At 45.2% G+C, this 21,619-nt stretch overlaps 1 protein-coding gene across 2 annotated transcripts; it reads right to left on the bottom strand.

Moving 5' to 3' along the window:
• Window positions 1-3,208: 3,208 nt before the first annotated feature.
• On the bottom strand, window positions 3,209-12,703 carry LOC142560380 (protein phosphatase inhibitor 2-like). Of its 2 annotated transcripts, none has more exons than XM_075672431.1 (5): window positions 12,548-12,703; window positions 11,260-11,421; window positions 6,463-6,554; window positions 5,236-5,383; window positions 3,209-3,929 (listed from the first exon to the last, which is right to left on the bottom strand). In XM_075672431.1, exons 1-4 carry the CDS (start codon window positions 12,628-12,630, stop codon window positions 5,262-5,264), a joined length of 459 nt encoding a protein of 152 aa, XP_075528546.1. In that variant the 5' UTR covers window positions 12,631-12,703; the 3' UTR covers window positions 3,209-3,929; window positions 5,236-5,261. The 2 variants fall into 2 exon arrangements, with proteins under 2 accessions (XP_075528546.1, XP_075528548.1); XM_075672433.1 differs by lacking the exon at window positions 12,548-12,703 and adding an exon at window positions 11,781-12,317.
• Between the last annotated feature and the right edge of the window lie 8,916 nt (window positions 12,704-21,619).

Below are 21,619 nucleotides of genomic sequence, written 5' to 3'. Positions count from 1 at the left end.
ATTTGGCTGGAGTCAGTCTGAAAGTCCTAAAGGTATTTTTGCAACCCAAGTAAGCTGTACAGTACAAACCCGAAATTGTGAAGTTTAGGAGCCATGAATCTGCCTAAAATATACAATTTGCAAATTGGGGCTGAAAAATTTATATTTTAGAGTACTTAAGCTTAGTGAGAAATTTTACAAGAAATTTTGCCCAAACACACGCATGTGCACTTAGTGCCTTTTTATCCAACATACTCCTGCAGGCAATGTCCGTGGCCAATACTAAAGACAGTAATGTTAATATGCACCGAAAAACCAACCCATGTGATGAACCCATAAAGACCAACTGCAACAAAATTTTACTTTGGCGAAGTTAGTGATAAATGAGTAGAACATATATTAAGAGAGCAAGCTTGGCAATGCTGCAGGTTTCACAATTCTATTTCTTATTAACAGCCTTTAAGATAGCACAAAAGCCGACTTGCGTGTACACCTGGTGGTTAGTGAGCATGATTCAAACCGTAGACCATATTCTCTGAGGTATATGGTGTGCCACAGGTGCTGCTTAATCTGAGAGGTCAGATTGGGTTCTGCGTGATTCTCTCCCCCCCCCCTCCCTCCATTGAGTGGTAATGGCAGCATTTCCTTTTTTTAGTTTTCAGTATCAAAAACATTCATTTGTGTGAGCGTTCCACATTGCACCCACTTGTATTTTCAACGTAAAGTTTTGCATAGCGGCTTCTCTATATCTACACTACCTGAAGAAACTAGATTTCTTAAGCGATCCAAAATTCTGTTGCAGTTGGCCTTCAACAGTTATCTGTTGTAAGAAAGGCCCACACTCGACACAAGTTCCCACACTCGACACAAGTTTCCAGTGTCCCCCGAGGTGTATTTGGATAAACCCAATAGCTCAACCACCACTCTCACCCTTCAGCAGTGGCCAAAAACAAATAATGTTTTCAGTCTCATAGGAACATCGCCACCGCACTGTCAAGGTCAATGCACAGCTCATGTATGGAGCCTCGGAGATACAGCAGACACGCGGTGCATTTGGCTGCATAAACAACAAAGCCAAGTGTTTGCTTGATCACGTTGTGCTCAATTGGCTTTGCAGTGGATGCAGGACAGTGTTCCAATTTCAACTGCTGGCCTGAGCATTGCGTGCACCAACACTCCTGCTATGCAGCTGTGTGCATACAGTGGTCCGAGCAAAATTGACAGTAAAAGTTCTGGCCACAAAAGCAAACGGTTTTCCTTCAGTCTCATCTCATGTACCACCAGAGCGTGATGCCTGCAATGACATGGGCGGCACTATTCGTCACGCCAGCGTTACGAGATGCCTGGTAGCCGCCACAGAGCTGCTTATGCTGCGCAGACGAAGTTGCCTAGCATGCCGTGTTGCACGAATGTGTCACCCCTGCCTATCGCTCTGCGTGATAAATATTGCTATTGCTTTCAATGCTTTGCTTTAGTGTGAAACTGCCATTCTTTTTCTAGAACAGCCACATGTCAACACTGCGAAACAATTAAGTTCATTTGGCTGTTATAGCAGTAGAAGCTGACAGCAAGATTTAAATTGTACACTCTGCTGCTCCCACTGACTCTAGTGCAATTTTAGATTCCCTTAGCAACATGGCAGTGCTTTTGTTATCAAATGACTGGTTGGTCAGTTCACCTGTCTTGGCAGTTTAGCAGCTTGTGGCAGCTTTAGCAGCTTGTGTTTTCAAACCCAAGTAGCCGCAACCAACACTCTTAGACCAGTCAAAGAAGGTTGGCCATAACCAATGTTATATTGCGTGTGCTTGTCACGACCCAAAGTTCTTGGCTGAAACAAGGCTAACTTTTCCCCATGGCTGAATCTTTTGGCACGATCGATTGATTCAGTGGGCGTAATGTCCCAAAGAAACATGGCGTTACAGGGAAGCACAACAGATTAGCAAGCAGTAATCTTCATCTGTCCCTCCAATCCATTATGATTGGAAGGACAGATGAAGATGACTGCTTGCTTCAGTCATAATGGATTGGACAGACAGATGTTTCTCCAGTAATAATAGATGTCATGGGAAGAGGTCTGAGTTGAAGGTCAAGTGCAACAAAATTTTGCTGACTAAATCAGTTACGAGTATCCTTCCTGGTCCAAATTTTGTTAAAGATGTGATTTTTTTGTTATGTTATGTGCAACTAAATGACAAAAGACAGTGAAAAATAAAAACAATTTCAATGGTGTTTTTCGCACTGAATTGAAGGTATTTTTCATGTAATGCTGACAACTTAAGGCATTGTAAGCAACAAGTTGTTCCTTCACACCTCTCAATTCACAATTATAATGGATTGGTTATTTTAAGACCATTTTTGTGCTATGCAAGGCAGATGATGCGCATTAGGCAGCAGGCTCCAAAAATACAGTATGAAGGCTTCAGTGGTGGGTTGCGCTTTTAAGACAGGGACAGAGTAATGGCTCATTCACACCGGCGACTTGAGGAGGTCGCGCGACCATTTGCGACTCGCGGTCAAAAAGCGACCGAAGGCAACTTATGTTCACACCAGCAAGCCCGCCTGAGCGCGACCCACAAGTCGCAATCCCGGAGATTATCGTCTTCAGCGAGAACTCTCGGAATCTACGCGGAATTTGCCGCGACGTGGGAGGAGGCCGGCTGTAGACATATGAAGGATCACTTCTGGTGCGCTGCTGATTGGTTTATAAGTTTTGCGACAACGGTCACGCAATTGAAAAATCGCACAGAGAGCGACTCGGCCAAAATGGTCACTTTTCGAGAAAAGCGACCGTTTGCGACTGGTCGCTTTGCGACCAGCTTGGTCGCGTGACCACTGTCAGTCGCCGGTGTGAATGAGCCCTAAGGCACCCAGCCACAGTATGCAATTCCAATTCGCCAAAGAAGGAGCACTTGTAAAAGACCTCAGCTCGGCATCATGACACAAATGGGCATTTGCGAAATACCAGGATAAACCACTTATACATATCTGAAGTACAATGCCGAAACATTATGTAGTTAGTATTCCTTACACTCGCATTTTTGAGAATAATTTTTGTTGTCTGCTTTTCTCAATTCCGGTATTTCCTACAGAATTACGATTCCAGCAGGCATCATTGGCCCAGAAAGGGCTAACGTGCACTGAATTTAAGTGTACCGCAAGCGTTTCCAGCAGGGTTCAGGCATGTGCCTTGTCATATACGTTAGCTTTGAAAACACTCGTCTCACTGGGACAATTCTGCAGCATCGTTTAATGACCGGGAATCACAATCACAGGGACTCCTACAAGCACGCAAAGCCTCCCCCACATGCCGGTGTCGTCGCACACGAGAGAGTTCGCCACCCAAAGCAGAACATACTGGCCGCCGTTTAGGACGACTTTGACTGGCCGCTGACCAGATGCAGTTGCAGTGGCTCTCACTTGGTGGCAGCACACCGTCTCACCCACACAACACCAGGGGGCGACACTTGACTAATTTCCTTGTAGTGCACACAATGCAGAACTGCACATTTTCCGTGCTGTCTATGCGTGTCCCAAGCTTGGCAGAGTAGTCCAGTATCGGAGATGGGCAGGAGAAAAAAAAAAGGGGGGAATGAGGGATAGAAGCATACAGAAAGCACTATACAAGCGCTGCGTCCGAGGAAAAAAAAAATTGATCTACGATTGTACATTAACTAGCAGGTGCGGCGAGGATCCGCAAAAAAAATATAATAACTTAGCACAGTTCCACCTTTTCCCTAAAAGCGGCAGGCATGTTCGACACGCCGAGGGCTTGAAGGGAATTTTTGTGGGCTTACGACACACCTGTCACTAAAGACAATGTGCCACCAATGGCAAACGAGAAAAATTTGACGCCGAGCAGTTCGAGCACGGAACACCATGGCGTGGCCAGACGAATGGGCAGCGATCCGTGAGCTGTGCTGGTGTGCAAGGCACCAGCCAACGAGCAAGTTCTGTGAGCAATAAGAGAGAGAGAGAGAGAAAAAAGATCTTCAGCATATGGTGTACTCATGTATAGAAACTAATGTGTGGCTGGTAGACAGTGAAATTGTCCACATGCATTCAAAGACGGACATAAACACAGGTATAATCAAGTTAATCTAAAAATAGGCTGGTCATGCTTTACTTGAGTATTTTGTGCAGCTACAACGAAGCTGAAACTGCAAGATCCGATTCTACACTGGTTGCACTCACAGCTCATAATGTGCTTTCTGAAAGCAAAAATGTCTACTACTCATGGTGAGAAAGTTGAAACAGCACATGCCTGTTCTGGCCAATGGCTTGACTTGGCTGGCCCGCAGCCAGCAAGCCATGGTGGCATTCCCATGTAATCAAAAATTGATCACAAGGTCGCATATTGTCAATGATGCAAAGTACATGCTCGCAGTTTTTTTGTTTTTTTTGTGTCATTCAGTGGTAAGCCACGCTGCCGCCAGGCCATCATACTTATGTTGCTTTCATGTCGACCCGATGGTGAATTTCTTTTATAGCATTTACGCTTATAGTGAACATTAAACATAACAAAATATTTTGGTGTCTGTTGCAGCTTCATTATACCAAAGCCCCAGTGCAGTCTTACTGCAGCAAATCTCACAACCAGCAGATGATAAAGGCCCAGTGAAAATGCAGTTACACTTGAAATGATGCATACCTTAATACCTTCTTATTTCTGGCATTGTTTTCACCCAACCTCAAAGAAAATGTACAGAAAATGCACAAAGAAATGCTATGGTTATAGCTTGTGCATGAATCACAATTTCCAATTTGACTGGTGGTGATTATTCTAAAAGATGATCAGGACGATATGTAATGTGCTATCTGTAAAATATTTTTAAGAAAGTTTCTTGTGCTGTTTCCTAAAACAGACAGGCTATTAACGAATGGCTCATGATTAAAACTGCTCCACAATCTTTGCAGACTGGCTGCTCTTCCCCAAGAAAAAGGTGTGTGTGTGTCAAGTGTGTGTGGCTAATTCCTGGCACGGCTGGCTAAGCGAGCGAAGCATAAGTGCGAGAACAAGCTCAAAAGAAAAGTTCCATTCAATTCACCCTGGACTTTTTGAACTAATTCACTGCAGTTCAGTGCCAGTTCTGTTTGGTGCCTGTGCAGAACTCAGGCACATTTCGCATGAGTCCTGCACTGGGTGAAACTAACAGATGGCACCACGCTGCACCACTGAAACAAACAGCAATGTGCGGATGTGCAATTCCAGACATGCAGGCCACTCGAATAGACCTAAGGCACACAAACTTCTCCTACCTGCATGGCTTATGCCACAAGCAACGTCAGTCTTCGCTATCATCGCCTGTTTCATCGTCGTCGTTGTCCCCAGTGTTCTCCGGAGGTATAAATCGTTCCATGTGGTAATGTTTCTTGCGCCTCTCCTCGAACAGCCTGTGCCTCTCCGCTGCAAAAAGCAGGCACGCACAAGGAAACAGAAAACTTGCACCCGCACCATGTGTCTGAGGTTAATACCATTATAGGTGAAGCTGTACGCACACACTTTTAATGACATTAGTTGTTACGATGAAGATAGCAGCAGTGAGTGCAGTAAGTTTTCGCAATCCTAGTATCACATACAAACAAGCAAGACAGTTAGTGGGTCAAAGTTCAAGAAATAACACTAAACACATTATAAGGCACTGCGCCTGAAGTGACACTACGTATGTCTGTGTGACACCTAGCAAATGGCATTACGAAACCTTAAGGCATTAAAGGGACACTAATGGCAAATACTAAGTCGATGGGAACTGATTAAATACTATTCCAGAAACCTTGCAACACTTGTTTTGTGTCAAGAAGAGAGTTAGTTTTCGAGAAAAGTCTATCTGAAGGGTCCGCGCACCTTTTTCGAAATTCAAATCTCCCGCCACAAAACCGGGGGAGTGGTGACGTTGCATATGCCATCATCACCTTTTTCTACCGTCTGTGAGTAAAATGGCACCCGACAGAAGGCGGTACCGCGCCAAGACAGAGCAGTGGATTCACCGCTAATATGCTTTTTCGTCAGGTGGCGCAGACCATTGGTGCATCCCTCGACATCACATGGAAGTTGAATTCTCTGCTACTTAGTTTGTGCGAGTTTCGCGAGCCAGCAAAACCAGCACAGCACTATGCAATAATGGAACTACTGAAACATGAAAGCGTGGGCGGCACGGAGTCTAGCAAAAACGAAGCCTTTCAACCGCCCGCATCGTTGTCAAGGGTAAGTTCAACAAGTTATTTTTTCTAAAATGAAAAAGAACTGGACAAGCAGCATTTTATTTCATCTGATAATACAATGATGCTTTCTATAACAAGTTTCTGTTCACAATAATATTGGCACCTTAGAGATTCTCGAGCACTAGTCTATCACTTTAGATTGACTTATTTGCCTTTAGTGTCCCTTTAATCAGGTAATGTCATATTTTGTGCCCGTGTGACACGAAGTGTGGAATCAAGAATAAAGCGCAGAGTAAGTATGCCTACAATGCTAAGTCAACATACCTCTTGCCTCTTCCTCCGCCTTCTTTTGATCTTCAGACACAATAACTGCAGGGGTGAGTGCACTGGGCTGCATTGATGTAGCTGACTGAATTCTGCACGCACAGCAAGAAATGAACATAACGGATATAACAAAATGTAGGATATAACAAAGTAATTCTAACATCAGGTTGGCTATGATTTATTTCAATGAGTATTCCACTGCAACGACGAAATTGAGACTGCAAAATCCAAGACATTAGTTACAGTGAAGCACTCAGCAGCTCAGAACATGTGTTCTGGTGGCAAAGCCGTTGAATACTCGGCAAGTGCAACCTCAAGCAACACATTCTGTGCACAGTTGCTGTTTTACCCAGTGGCTTGGCTGGCATCTCATGTGGTCACACCAATAATGTAGTTATACATTCATGACGGTGCAAAGCATAACTTGATGATTTAGCATCGTTCACGTGCCACACATCAACATAGCAAGCCACCAATGGGCTATTAAAGTCCATTAGCATCTAGACCCGAATTCCTCCAAAAGTAAGACAGTTGCCTCTTCTAACTCTAGATTTCTGCCGCCCTATTTGCAGTTTCAACAGGGAGTGCCACACATCTATGTAGTGCCACTGTGATTGGCTGACCTGTATGAAGAGCGAGGCAATAAGCAGGCCCAATACGTCATGTGCAAGAACTCTTTTAGCGGTGGCAATGAGCTAGCAGAGAGCTTTAGCAATGCCACGTTACCATACGGTAATACTGTACTGGCCGAGTGATTATGCATGCACTTTACCATATGGCAAGGCGTTCCGTGTGGTACGGCATCTATAGTGTATATGCTAACGTGTGCACACAGTTTTGTGAGCCGAGCTGGATCAAGCCAATACACAGCAAGAAAAATGGCATTGGCTAAAGAGTTTACCCCGGACGTGCTAGCGCATATTACAGCGCTGCTCCAAGGGCCCTGTTTCTGCGTTCAGCAGTGACATGCCTAGTCCTCCACTGGCGTAACCGAGCAAACACGGAATGCAGTGGGGAATGAGATGGCGATAGAGAAGAGAGTGTGAGGAGGAAAGTGGAGGAGGCTATAGTGGAAGAATGAGGTGGAAAGCGGAGGAGGAGGGTATGGGTAGAGGGTGACAAGAAAAGCAGAAGACTGATAGCAAAGAGAGCGTGAGGAGGAAGGCGGAGGAAGCCACCTTGAAGCACCACCAGATGGCGTTTACGTCCATGTATCCGCAGCAGCGGTAGTGCTGGCCATCCGGGGGTAAGAAAAAAAGAACCTGAAAGCTCACCTTTGCACATAGCATTTGCTGCAAGCATTTCCTGGTAAAGATTGCAGTTTCATAAGCCGCAGTTGCCGGGAAGCGGAAACTATGTGGCCGGAGTCGCCTCACCGATACGGCTCTGCCAGTTGGTGTGGTGATCGATGCGATGCCTCAATATATTGTGAAATGAAAACATCTATAGAGCTACGCTCAAATTTTGCATCAGGGAGTATTGCAATCTTCGGTGCATCTTTCTTTTTTCACCAAGGAATGAGTCAATTTTAATTCATCTTCAGTAACATGACAAATTGGCATCAAGGAGACCACTTCTGACTGGGAAAATAAACCTGAGAGGCTGGACTGGTGGTGTCATCTTGTGGCAGAGAGTTCAACTAGACAGGACACAGAGTTATTGCAGCAACTAACAATATTCTGCTTATCTACTCATGTAAAGTGTCGCCAGCTATGCAATCTACAACAAGCATTTCATTTTTTTTTTACACTGCTTTGACGAGAGCACCCATGTGACAAAAAGACGTTGCACGTGTAGTTGAGCGAAGTGTCACACAATGCTGCAACCAGAGCTGTTACTCCCATTGACATTTAAATTACCATAGCATGGCACTTCTATAAGGAGTAATACATGTATGGGCAAGCTAAGGGTTTGTCCGTAAAGTATTGAGACTGCCTACCACACGGTGCTGCAGTCACCAATAGCACGCTTCCCGGAAGCAGGATTTATGGTGGGTATTCTAAGTAACGCACCAAGTGGCAGTAGCATCCGAGCTCTGATGCAGTGAGGATCTGAAGTGGCACAAATGCTGTGTGAGTTTTTGTCACAGCAGAAAACTTCAAAAATGGAGCGTTCGCTGAAGCACCAGGGCGCGATTAAATTTTGCTTTCACCTGGGCAAAATTGCTTCCGAGATGCTTGCCTACGTTAAGGAGGTTTACAAAGATGACGCCCTGTCAAGGGCCCAGGTTTTCTGGTGGTTCAGTGAGTTCAAGAGCGGATGAGAGACCCTTGAAGACATGGACTGATCTGGATGCTCTTCAATAAGTGGTTTGGATGAAAGTGTGGCCAAAGTAAAACCCTCTTAGACTCTGACCATCAGTTCAGTATCAGATTAACCACCGAAGACCTCAACATGTGCAAAAGGACAGTTGACATAATTATTTCTGAAAATATGAACATGCAGAAGGTTTGTTTGAAATTTGTGCCACAAGTGTTGAGTAATAAACAAACACAACAACAAGTTGACATTTCCCGTGAGATGTTGGTGCAGTTAGAATGTGAATGGGACTTTTTAGATGGCCTAATAACAGGCAACGGATCATGGGTGTTCCAGTGCGACCCTGAAACCAAGCACCAAAGTTCAGAGTAGCACACCGCAAACTTCCCGCGCCCCAGGAAAGCGAGAATGTCAGAGTCCAAGGTAAACACAATGTTCATTGTCTTTTCTGACATGCGTCAGGTCGTCTACAAGAAATTTGTGCCTCCAGGACAAACTGTCAATGCCCTGTAGTACAAAGAACTCCTTGAGCGCCTTCACAGAGCCACCAAATCGAAATGGCCGGAGATCGGCAAACGCTGGAAGCTCCACCACGACAGCGCTCCAGCCCACATCGCCTTCGTTGTGACCGCCTACCTGGCCCGGATAGGGGTTAAAACCTTGCCGCAGCCACTGTACAGCCCCAATGTGAGCCCAGCAGACTTTTTCCTGTTCCCAAAGCTCAAGAGAAGCTTGAAGGATCACCGTTTCAGTGATGTACCCGCCATCCAATGGGTTGTCAGAGATCAGCTGAAAGGGGTTATGGCAGCTGACTTCCAGGGAGCCTTTGCTGCATGGGAATTGCGTTGGCAGCAGTGTATCGACGCACAAGGAGACTATTTTGAAGAAAATGTATTGATCGGACCAATAAATTATTTTTGCCAGACCCAGTCTCATTACTTTATAGACAAGCCCTGTAATACTTTCTAATATTTGCCACAATGAATCTTTTGGGCTAGGTACGTGTTATTTTATTCTGCAATGCCTGAATATTAGCCACTATCTTGATTACCATGTTGCCTTACATATCGAGTAACACACGCAGCTAAAGCATTTTCAATCATCATGGTACGTTGATATGTAACATTAACACGATACCGTATGCTACACTTATGTTGCAGTAACAGAGCACTGCTGAACCTCCCTAATGCCAGTACAAAAGAACTGCAGTGATTACAGTGGCATTCAGCATATCACTTCTGTTTCACAATACGCAAACTTATTTGCATATTTGATGGTGCACTGATGTTTAGTTGGTCTTTGTTAGCCTCATTCACACAATAGCTAAGGGCCTTCAATTTCTCAGGTGATTGAGAACAACCATGCTGGCCTTGTGTTTTTGCAACACTTTCTTCGTTCTGTGTACTTGCTGTGATCATGAACAAAAGAATGAACTGCTTGAAGCAATTTTTTTTTTTTTTTCGGGACATGATCAGTATGTCAGCTGAACTAGGGACCACTGAGGAAAATGTGTGGTTAATTAAGGTCTCATTTGTGCGACTTTCAGCATTCGATGTGCAAGATTATTTCAGTCATATTGCTACGAGCGTGTGCTTCATGCATGTCTCAGTTCATTATTTCTCACTTTCCTGAATCCTTTATATTTAGCGTCATCCTTATTCCGAATGAAGTCAAATGTTGGAACTGCTCTAGTCCATCCTTGTGTTCGATTCCTTGTATTTGTTTTCAACTGCTGCAGAACTAAAAATAAAAAAGATGTTCTAACACCTATGTTCTAAGCCTATGTTCAACACCTATTTACTGCAAGATGGAAGGGTGGGCTACTTTAGATTATGATCACCATGCCAAATAAATGAGGACACAGAGAATGTCTGTTGGCCTCGTATTCCAAAGGTGCATTCTGGTTGGTAGAAATCCAGACGAGAAGTAATGTGTGTGAAAAAAATTGGCTCCTGGACTTGCCGTGGAGCAAAGCACTGAGGAATCAAGCTGAGACTAAAGGCAACAGAGTGAAAGACAGGTGGGAAATGAACAAAGAGCAAGAGGGCACCGATCGAAAGAATCAGACAGATGGCCATCCTATCTGTCACACTTGTTAGCCCCATGCTGTGTCGTCATCAGTGCATTTTCACACAGTGGTGTCCACAGCATTAAAGTCAATGATGATGCCTGTACATTATTACTCTTACCTAGTGGCCACTTAATAGAGTGTCTTAGATAAGCATCTTTTGTTGGCTCTGCTCAGACTCAAGCATCCTAATAATTTGAACACACATGTTCAGAAGGACTGCTAGTGCACATGTGTACAACACTGATGCCAGCAGCGGAACATAGAATGCTGCCCACGCTACGCCACAGAGCCTACTAAGTGGAGCACGACATTTCGTCTACTTGGTTTCTACGTCATTTTGCAGCCATGCCATTGCATGCCTCTGGGATGTACTTATCAAAAATGCTCCAAGCGGAGCAGAGTGTAAGCGATGCTCAGCTAAAACTGTTTAGTGTTCCGATTAAGGGCAACAACAAAACAGTGCTTACTTTTGAGCTACTGCTTGAGGGTTGACACCTCCCGGGTCAGTGGCCGTGTCGTAGTTGTAAGGTGTCTTGGGCTCATCGACAATCATGAAGCCATAGTCCTTGTTCTTTGGGTGAAAGGTCTCTTTGATGTTTTGTTCGTCCCACTTGAGGTCTTGTGCGCTCCTGCAACGACGGCACACAGTCAGTGCATGGGCCAGTGTCACTGTCCCAACTTGGCAAGTACTACCACGTTTTTTTTTTTCTTTTTAAAAGGCACTACCTACTACGGCACACGTCTGCTGAACACACGGAAACCTCGCACAATTTTCTTCGCACAAATGGTGGAACATAAAAAAAAAATTTCACTTCGTCTGGCTCGTCAGGTCAATTTCACGAGACACGATTGAGAAGGTTGCACAGGCCCATCTACCGACTCTGAACCCGAGTGGATCGCGGGCACGCCCGTTCGACGGTAAACATTTACGCGGGTTGATCCATCGTCGCGAAACCCGCCAACGACGAACCGTTTACCAATGACTCACACCCTGCTCTCAAAGCTGCCCGACGGCTTCAGGATGGCCTTTTTGTGCTGCGAAGGTCCAGGCGCGGCGTTGACATGGCTGTAGTTTGACGGGCCTTGCTGAAAGTAACCTGCTTGCTGCGGGGCGTAACGGTAGCCCGGCTGCAGGTAGGCCTGGTCGAGGTACTCCTGAGGTGAGTAACCCCGGTACGTACGGCCGCCCGGCGTGTACCGCGACATGTCTTTCAAGCATCGCCTCCAAGCCCACCGACACCGAAGGGCCGGCGTCGCCGTAAGCTTGACATGCCGCGCCGCTTCTTCGTCGTCGACGTTTCCGGCTCCATATATGCGTAATAGTCGCTGAGACACGCTTGAAGTGAAGAAAAATGAGACACGGTGCCGCTTGACAGCGGCTACGAGGTGCGCGTCCAACTATATTTCTCCCCTTACTTTATACTAGTCAGGTGCTGTAACCCGAGGCGCACGGCGCGCAAGCCATTCGCACGGGAGGACGTGAATTTCTGTCGGTCACGCGCGAACTGTCCAGCGCAATTGAGGGACAGTGTTTCGCTGCGAAAGACCGTTCGCAACGTACCGTCCAGACGGGACGAACAGGGGCTGCTACCACAGCTACGCGAGCATCGCGCTAGTCAGTCGGGATTCCAGTGCAACTCGAGACTGCAGCAACCACACTCGACACGGGAGACGCAGGGAGTCAAAACGTGCCTGACATGAGCAAACAACGCACGGGCGTCCACGTTCCCGCCGTTAAGCACAAGCGTGACTTACTGCCGTCGCGCTTCGGTGTACTCGAAGCTGCTGGATGGCTTTAATATTCCTTTAGCAGGCCTCTTCGCCAGTTGCTCCGCCATGTTTGATTCGTACTCTAACGAACGCAATAAAGCGAAAGAAAAAGTGAGGATGGGGAGGGGTGGAGAGGAGGCGTTGTTGCCGCCTCGCGCGTCGCGCGAGGGAGAGAGCGAAGAAGCGCTGCCAATCAAATGGATTCCTTTGATGACCTTGTGCCCACATCTCAAGTTTAGCAGCATTAGTTAATTAAGCAGATGGTTAAGCGTTACGTTGACGATAGATTTAAACAGGATCGTTCCGAGGGCATATTTCCACTTTTCAGTCAACAAGCGATGATTATGATGATGATAGCGGCGAGCTACTTTTGCTTTAGCTGCATCCAAGGCGGCCGCGTCGTTTCTCGCCACGCGATGGGTACATTTCTGGCGTCGGTGAAGGATCGGTGTTAAAGCGCTGTATACGTCGCCGCTTGGGCGGAGAACGCATGGGAGAACGATTGTCCCATTGTTCTGTTCGAACGGGAAATGCTCTCGTCCTGTATTTCGCGGGCGGCACGCTAGGCCGACGTGGCGTTGCTTTGCAGGCGCGGCGCCAGGGTTATTCTTCACTGTTATGGCGAGTTAAAACAGCGCTAGCAACGAGAGGGAGGTTAAGACAAAGAAAGAAACGCGGAGTGTGCTGCGGGTTCGGGGTGAAGGCTGCCGTATGTTTAGCCTTGGCAGCTAGAAGGCTCAAACGCGCCGCTTGCGGGCCAAATGGGTCCCGCGCTAGGTTTTTGGCGGGCGCCGTTGGCGAGGGTGAAGATAGGAATCGTACCTAGAGCCGTCAACTCATTTGTCACTTTTACCGTGTATATCAGTGAATGACGCATCTCTTCTGCGCAGGGAAGCAGCTTTGGTGGTGCTCAGTTGTGCATTATATCCACGCGCGCAACGGGATTTTACGAGGATCTCGCGCTGCAGTTCTCTTACTGCGTGAAATGATCAGCGTACGAGTGTCAGGGCAGCGGGTCTTTATTTCGCTTATCAGCGAAAAAAAAAAAAAAACACCGGCTTTTAAAACGCAGAGAAACAAAAGCTTATAATGGTCTCATAGCTTTACCGCTGAACTAAAATGACTGAATTAAGTTCGTTGCGCTAATAGACTGTCGTATTACCGTGACCAAACCCAGTAAAAAAAAAAAAAAGCCTGAACCCAATTGGAAATTTTCACTTAAAACATATTGGATATTTCCTATTGTGTTTTGGGACAGCCATTGGAAAAATCCAACAGGTCCAATTGGACCAATTGGTTTTCGAACACAATTGGATCCAATTGGTCTCTGAATTAAACTCGTTACATGGGACCAGCTTGAAAAACAAAGCAAAGGAGAGAAAAAAGAAACCTTGTGCCCTTACCTTGATACGGCACCGATACACTTGAAAACCCTTCCGAGAACCATGCTCATAGATGAACTCACTACGGCAATTCTTTTCACTCACATAACCAACATTCACCGCTTCACGATATATGTGCGATAGATGTCAGGTGCTTATATGTAAGCAATATTTGGTTGACCAAGTGAGTGGCTCATGAGAAATTGGCAAAATTTCAAAAGAGATTTTTAACTTGACTGAAAGCTAAATGCTTTTCTCAACTGATCACACCAAAGTACAAAGCTGTTTTACTAGAAAACTAACATTATAATTCTGCTATTATTATTATCAACTATTTTGTTCTTTCACATTAGTCAAGTGACCTCCAATTGGGTCCATTTGGGACGAACTGGCATACCAAGCTCCAGTGATCTCCAACTGGAACCAATTGAACTTATCATGATGCCCAATTGTAATTTGACCCTCCTATGATGTCCAATTGGATCCAGTTGGGTCCCATTAAAAAATCCAACTGGACTCAATGATTTCTTTTTTTACTGGAATCACATGATTTCGATTTAGGTCTTCAATGTTTTATAAAACTAGATCAAAATAACAGAATCAAGCAGTTTAAACGGCGATATTTAAGACTGCAAAGGCCATCACGCAGGCATCGTTATACCGAGGGTTCGCAATAAGTGGATTGCCATATGTTGGCGAGAACTGCGATAAAAATTTGCTGCAAATTAATTGCTTTAAAAACTTTCTGTTCACCCAGGCATAAGCTAGCTATTTGCCATTAACCGACCGCTTTCGCTAATATTATACATACCTGCAAACTTTAGAATTATATTGTGAAATCCCTGATTTTAAGAGCTTGTTTACGAGTGCCGTTATGTCACCAGTGATTTTGCGATCTTTCTATTATTTGCTTCAAGTTTAAGGCAAAACTGACTTTAACAGAAGGCAAATACAGCCGACCAACGGCTCGGTCAATTTAACACCACTGCGGTATTTTTTTATATCTATATTTTTTCAAGTCTGGATACTTCCGGCATAACGATTGGCTGGAGTATAGCTGGCTTCGATCTGCTCTCACGAACGTTTCTGGCGCGAGAACAATTTTGTAAATACGGGGCCTGCTGACCCACGTCCATCGAGTGCCTATACTTACGACTGCCTCGTTTGGAAAACAGATAGCGACGGTCCGCAAGTTTTATCCAGCTGTGGAATGTCTCACATCCGGACACACTAAACAACACATGCATGTGTATACGCCTTCGTATCGTTGCCTTCCCTATACTTGCTTTCATCTGATAAAGGAATCTCGTGAGGTCTCCGTGGTGAGTGGACAGCAAATAGCTAAAGCCGTTGCTGCATCGCATACTCTAGCAGACGGGTATGCGGTGCTCGTTTCCTTCCATACTGAAGGACGATTCTCTCAGCAAACTGGCAACGTTCCCGAAGATCATAGGCGTATAAACAGGGGGGGGGGGGGGCAACGGGGCACTTGCAAGTATGTCATTTGCCCCCCCCCCCCCCACACGCACACACTTTTGAAAACGGCCTCTTTCGGCTGCACTCTGGAAAGTCGGACAAAACTACAGCTGAAGCTAAATTTTCTTTCTTAATAGAGTGACCACATAAGTAATGCTTTTCTTTACTGCGCATCCCCTGCTCGGACTGCGAGGATTGCCTTTTGTACTATTTTATCTCTGTCTAGAGATAGCCTACGTAGCGTTGCAGTCTCAGTATAGTAACACTGTTAAGCTGTTGATCGCACTAAGAGCAGCGCAGTGGCGACAGGTAGGCAGAGCACGGACTCGGAACGCGAGAGGCACTCACGTGCGAAAACGCTGGAGGAAAAAAAAAATTAAATTATGGGGTTTTACGTGCCAAAACCACATCCTGATTATGAGGCACGCCGTAGTGGAGGACTCCGGAAATTTGGACCACCTGGGGTTCTTTAACGTGCGCCTAAATCTAAGTACACGGGTGTTTTCGCATTTCGCCCCCATCGAAATGCGGCCGCCGTGGCCGGGATTCGATCCCGCGCCCTCGTGCTCAGCAGCGCCCCCCCCCCCTAAAAAAAAAAAAACGCTGGAGAGGACGACCTTTCAATCCTTCTAAGGGAGCCACCCGGCGACCTAACAGCTTGTCACTATGAGTGGGTCATAGTAGATCTTGAGGCGGTCGACGTTGATGTCTCGTCCACGATGGCGCATAGAACGTCCGCAATCACGACACGCGCGGTGCACGCCGCTATGGCAACCTAATCAACTAATCAACAAACTAATCAAACCTCTTGCAGGTATAACTGTCCAATTTCATCTTGTAATCACGACTTATCGTAGATATATATGCTAATGAATATGACCTTGGTCGAATGTGCCGAGCCATTTCAGTACCAACAGAACACTGACCTGAATTTTTTCTAAAGGAATGTCACTTCTGAGTTGGACGATATCGTTCTCAGGCTGTTTTTAAATAAGAGCTGCACTATTACTTGTTTCCCGACAGGAGAAATTAAAAAAAAAAAAACAGCAGATATTCCGTATCTTGAAAAACGAGGGCCACTTTGTTTTGACGTGTACCGAAAATTCGAACTGTGTAGGTTGCTTACGTGCTCTGAAAACAGATAGTGATAGTCACTTTCTCCAAATTCTTATGCGTTATACACGGCGTTCATATCGACCTTCATCTCGACGGTCATCATCGACCTTCATTTTTTTTTTTTTTTTTTCATGCGTGATATATGTTTCACCTGGTACCCTCACTGAAATAAAAGAGACATGTTCGTTTTGTTTGGTGAGTGCAAGGACAATTTAATGGGTAAAAGTTAATAGGTACAGGTTAATGGGTACAGTCAAAGGGGATAGGTTAATACATGGGCTTTCGCAATGAATTACGTATGCAAACACTCTAGAGTGTTATGAGCGTGTCTAACGAGCTGGAGAGAATGGAGCTCGCTGCCTATAGGAGAACTATAAAAGCCGTCAATACCAAATTTAGCAAAAATGGTGGTACGCTATATGGAAACTCTCCGTGCGAAGTATGGCTGGATCAATGTTTGACAAAATTTTTGCGTTTCTGGTGCAGTTAGAAACGTTGGAAATAATTACTAATCGCAAATTACTGATAGGAAAAAATAGGGAATTTGTTTCCCTATTTTCAGGTGTCATAACATGTTCCGACTGGGTTTCAGCGATGTCCTCGGTGAATTAAACAAGACATGTTGTAAACAAGATACGCAGGTAAACTTCAAGACATTTGCAGTAAATTACGCATGCAAGCGACCTGCAGTTTTATGAATGTGTTTTGCGAGCAGAGAATTTATCCCGCTGTCCTGGGATAACTGTGAACTCAACCGACATCAAATCTAGGGGAAATCGAGATGGGGCCCGGGGGGGGGGGGGGGGGGGGCAAGGAGGAAAGTAGGACACCATAGCGAAAGTTACGGCGAAGTAGTATGTGTGCTGATGAATTACTGGCTTTTTAAACATTTCCAACAAGAAGTGCTCCAAAGCAATACATATGTGCGCAAGTTTTCAAACGGAACAGTCATCTACGGGGCAACATTTTAAAGCATGCGATATAGTCATAAGAAACCTAAACATTTATTGCAACTGCTCTAAACAAACAGCTTCGCTGGATATCTGGTTGTAGTTCTCCCAAGGTCGGACACATCTGCTGCCTTTCTTTCTTGTGAATATGGAAAGTAATTTATGTTGACCGTACTTCGTTGCCTATAACCTCGACAATGCTATTACGTAAACTAGCGATACATTTGTACTGTAGACTTAAACATGAAGTACGATTCTTTGTTTAATTATTAAAATTGCAGCAAATTCCCATATTTTATGAGCGCTGTACTGCTGCTACTGGGCGGGATCCGGTACCTCCGTGGAGGCCCTCTCATTTCCTTTTGTCCATGTATAATCTTGAGATTTTACATAGTTGCAAGAAATAAATGCAAATTCAAATAATTTTTCGGGCCCCCATGGTTCATCACGTGTGATTGGTAAATAGGTGACTATGTCTGTTAAAAAGTAAGTATAACTGACAGGCGCACTTACAGGCTATTTCACTTATTTTAATAGTATTTGTAATATATATATATATATATATATATATATATATATATATATATATATATATATATATATATATATATAGAGAGAGAGAGAGAGAGAGAGAGAGATGTCAAATCGTTTTCGGTTTGCACCCCCCCCCCATTCGAGAAATAGTTGATACGCCACTGCCGAAGATCAATTAAGATGGAACTCATTCAAATGAACACAGCACATATAGGGCCGTATTCTCGGACGATCACTATATATATATATATATATATATATATATATATATATATATATATATATATATATATATATATATATATATATATATATACGATCACTATATATATATATATATATATATATATATATATATATATATATATATATATATATATATATATATATATATATATATACACACACACTACGTTCTGCTTCTGGCGTGCGCTGCTTCGTCGGCCTGTGTTCGTACTTTGGCCGTTTTGTCAAAAACTTCGCCGACGTTGCTCGGTCTTTGACAGGTCTTCTAAAGAAGAACACGCCATTCTCATGGGACCCGCAGCAGGCTGGCGCGTTCGCCGCTCTCATCGGGTTTCTGACCACCCCTCCCATACTTGCCCACTTTCTGCACCGACCGAAGGCCACACTGACGGAAGCGGCCATGGCATCGGCGCTGTTCTCGCCCACACAACAGAATGGCACCAAGTGCGTGATAGCTGTATACGCCAGCCGCCTGCTGTCACCTGCCGACAGAAATTACTCCATCAACGAGCGGGAGTGCTTGGCTTAAGTTTGGGCTGTCGCCAAGTTCCGGCCATATTTGTACAGCCACACGTTTTCGGTCGTCACAGACCACCACGCGCTCAGCTGGCTGTCTTCCATCCGGGACCCGACAGGACGGCTTGGTCGCTGGGCTTCGCGGCTCCAGGAATTTTCAGTTATGTTGTCAATTACAGGTCTGGACGCCTCCACAAGGACGCCGACCGCCTCTCTCGTCACCCCGTGGATCATCCTGATCCTGCTGCGCATGATATCCGGTCCCAACATGCCCGTAACAATATTGCGATACTTGTATTCCCGAAACATCTCGCTCAAATAAATGTTCCTTCTCTGCGTGAGCGCAATCTTAATCAATTAGTTAAATTCTGGAGTTTTACGTGCCAAAAACCACGATCTGATTATGAGACACGCCGCAGTTGGGGACTAAGGATTGAGAACATCTGGAGTTCTTCTTTTTTTTTTAACGTGCACCCAATACACGGAAGAAATTTTAATGAGATAGCATTATGCAGGTAAGTACCGGGCTGTCCGCGTTGTGTCCCGGTTTGTAATGTGGGCCGGAGTGGGCGAGGCAATGCCGCGGGGCCGCAGCGTATACTCTTAAAGCACGTCCGCGGGCCTACCCCGATACCCGTTCGCGGTGTGAAGCGTCGCAAGGGTTTTCGTGTGGCAGCAAGCTACGCATGGCGAAAGCAACATAACAGATCAACACTCGACACGGAACGGAAAAGGAGGAGCAGGGAAGTGGTGTGACGCAGAGAGGCAATTGACAGGAGGTGAGATGTGGCATTTGCGCGGGCTATCAACGGAGGGCGCGTTGCATTGCGCAATAATGATCCCCGCCACATTGCGCTGTGAGCAGGTGTTTGTGACAAAAATGACCTTGACACTGCAGCCACCGCTACGCTACGCTCGCGTTGTTGAAGATCTGCAAAAAAAGAAAAAAATAGCTATATAGCTGCGGTTTGCATAGTTATGTGTGCACGTAAATATCGATGCGCTAGGTTTGCGTGTGATTCCTATTTTCTACTGCCGAAAGCTTACTCCTAATTTTGGAAATTTGAGATCTTCCTCCGCGGCTGGCAAACTGCGGAATGATTTGCTGTAGTCCCTGAAATTGGGGGTCGTTCTATATGCATTTGAACTTGAGCTGAAGCGCTACCACCAGTATAGTTAGCAAGTTTAGATTTCTAGTTATTTTGCCTTTAGATATCTGTACGTATTGGTTTAGTCTTCTGGTACTGTATGTAAATACAGTAGTGTACGTATATTGACTTTACAAGTGTTGTACTTTCGTCACAATGTATATCACGCGATATTTTTTTTTTCGTTGCTTACAATGCTCTTGTACTTTGCTTATTTTTTCATGTTTTATTTTTATTATTAACCGAGGGCCCCGTTGCAGTCTATTTGGGGCTCTCGCTCGTATCTGCAATCCACACTGGCCGTGCCTTGACAGAATAATAACTGACAGGTCTGGTGAGTGTGGAATTGTGGGTTCTGATATAGCGGCATGCCATGTCACATAGCAGTATCTAAAGTGTACGTGTGTACACATGCATCTTTTGTAAGAACCACAAAGCGCAGTCCTTGTGCTGTTTGAACCTTATATTTAAGAACATCTAGCTTTAATGATCCCCTTCGGTAAGCATTACTTTTATTTTTCATTTGCGTTTGTAAACAAGTGTTTCCTTCACCTCAGTTAGCGCGGTCTACAGGGGAGAGATAGAAAGACTTCAATGCAACTTCAACGCAGGAAAGGCGAAGATGGGCACCTGAGTACTGCGCTTCTGGCCAGCTACTGTCCTGTGAGGAAAGCGGTAAAACCTCGTTACAACGAAGTTGACGGGGGAGCCAGAGCTATTTCGCTATATCCATTAATTTTTATATGTCCACTGTTGCATACACTGGACATGAATCTCTCCAAGGATTTCAAGGGTAATTTCACTTACTTCGTTATATTATTTCGTTATTCCATATATTCTTTATAACGAAATTCGACTAGTAGATGAAACGGGGTATAGGACGAAGGCGGAGATAAAATCGCTATACAAGGTGCATAGATTCGTACTCTTGACTCTTCCTGCAGCCCTGTCCTCGGCCGGTCTCACATAGCGGGTTGCTCCCTCGCTATACGAAAGAACCACCGCCACGATGTCAAGACATGTTGCTTCTCCACGGCATCAGCTTAGCTGGTATACCTGTGTTTGCTGACAGGTGCAGGTTCGCAACAAACTTTGCGAAGGGTCCTGAAGCACGTCGTGAGCAGATTCTGTCGCGCGATTTCGCGAAGCCTGATTTCGCGAAGCCTGAAGACACAACCTGTCCGACAAACTTTCTGGCAGGCAGCACGCGAAAGCGAACTTGTGTGCCGTTTATGAAACGGTTCTACGTTCCGACTTGCAACATTGAGAGAGCATTGCGCTGAGCATTGAACAATGGAAATGTTCACTGCCGTAAATTGTATGCGTGTAATGTTGAGGCAGTCAGCAGCACCGATTAGGAAGCAAAAGAACTATGACACTGCGCTTGAGATACAGCAGAAGTCGAGTTGGTCAGTAACTATTGCAGACAGCAACTAACAACGCTAACTATAACTAACAATCGAGCAATTTTAAAACGGGTGCCAAAATAAGGGTAGCGCCACTTAGTATAGCGGTGTAACGGGGTTTGGTGCACGGAAAAAAGAATAGCAATAGTACTCTCGCCCCGTAACAGTTAGACTCATGATGAGGATCATTACATTCTGTAGCGCACAATCTTGATCGCGTTTATGATAGTGCGTCCCTATACATAGACAATCTGGTAGTGCGTCCCCTATATCTGTATAGACA

This window comes from Dermacentor variabilis, chromosome 10 (assembly GCF_050947875.1).
Source record: "Dermacentor variabilis isolate Ectoservices chromosome 10, ASM5094787v1, whole genome shotgun sequence".
In the NCBI taxonomy this organism is placed as follows: Eukaryota; Metazoa; Arthropoda; class Arachnida; order Ixodida; family Ixodidae; genus Dermacentor; species Dermacentor variabilis.
This window is presented reverse-complemented; position numbering and strand designations above follow the sequence as displayed.

Coding starts and splice junctions, on each gene's coding strand:
- LOC142560380 (XM_075672433.1), bottom strand. CDS start 11,998: ATGTCGCGGTACACGCCGGGCGGCCGTACGTACCGGGGTTACTCACCT. Junction 11,422..11,780: donor GGCAGCTTTGAGAGCAGGGT/GTGAGTCATTGG, acceptor CCGTCGTTGCAG/GAGCGCACAAGACCTCAAGT. Junction 5,384..6,462: donor GGCGGAGGAAGAGGCAAGAG/GTATGTTGACTT, acceptor TGCTTTTTGCAG/CGGAGAGGCACAGGCTGTTC.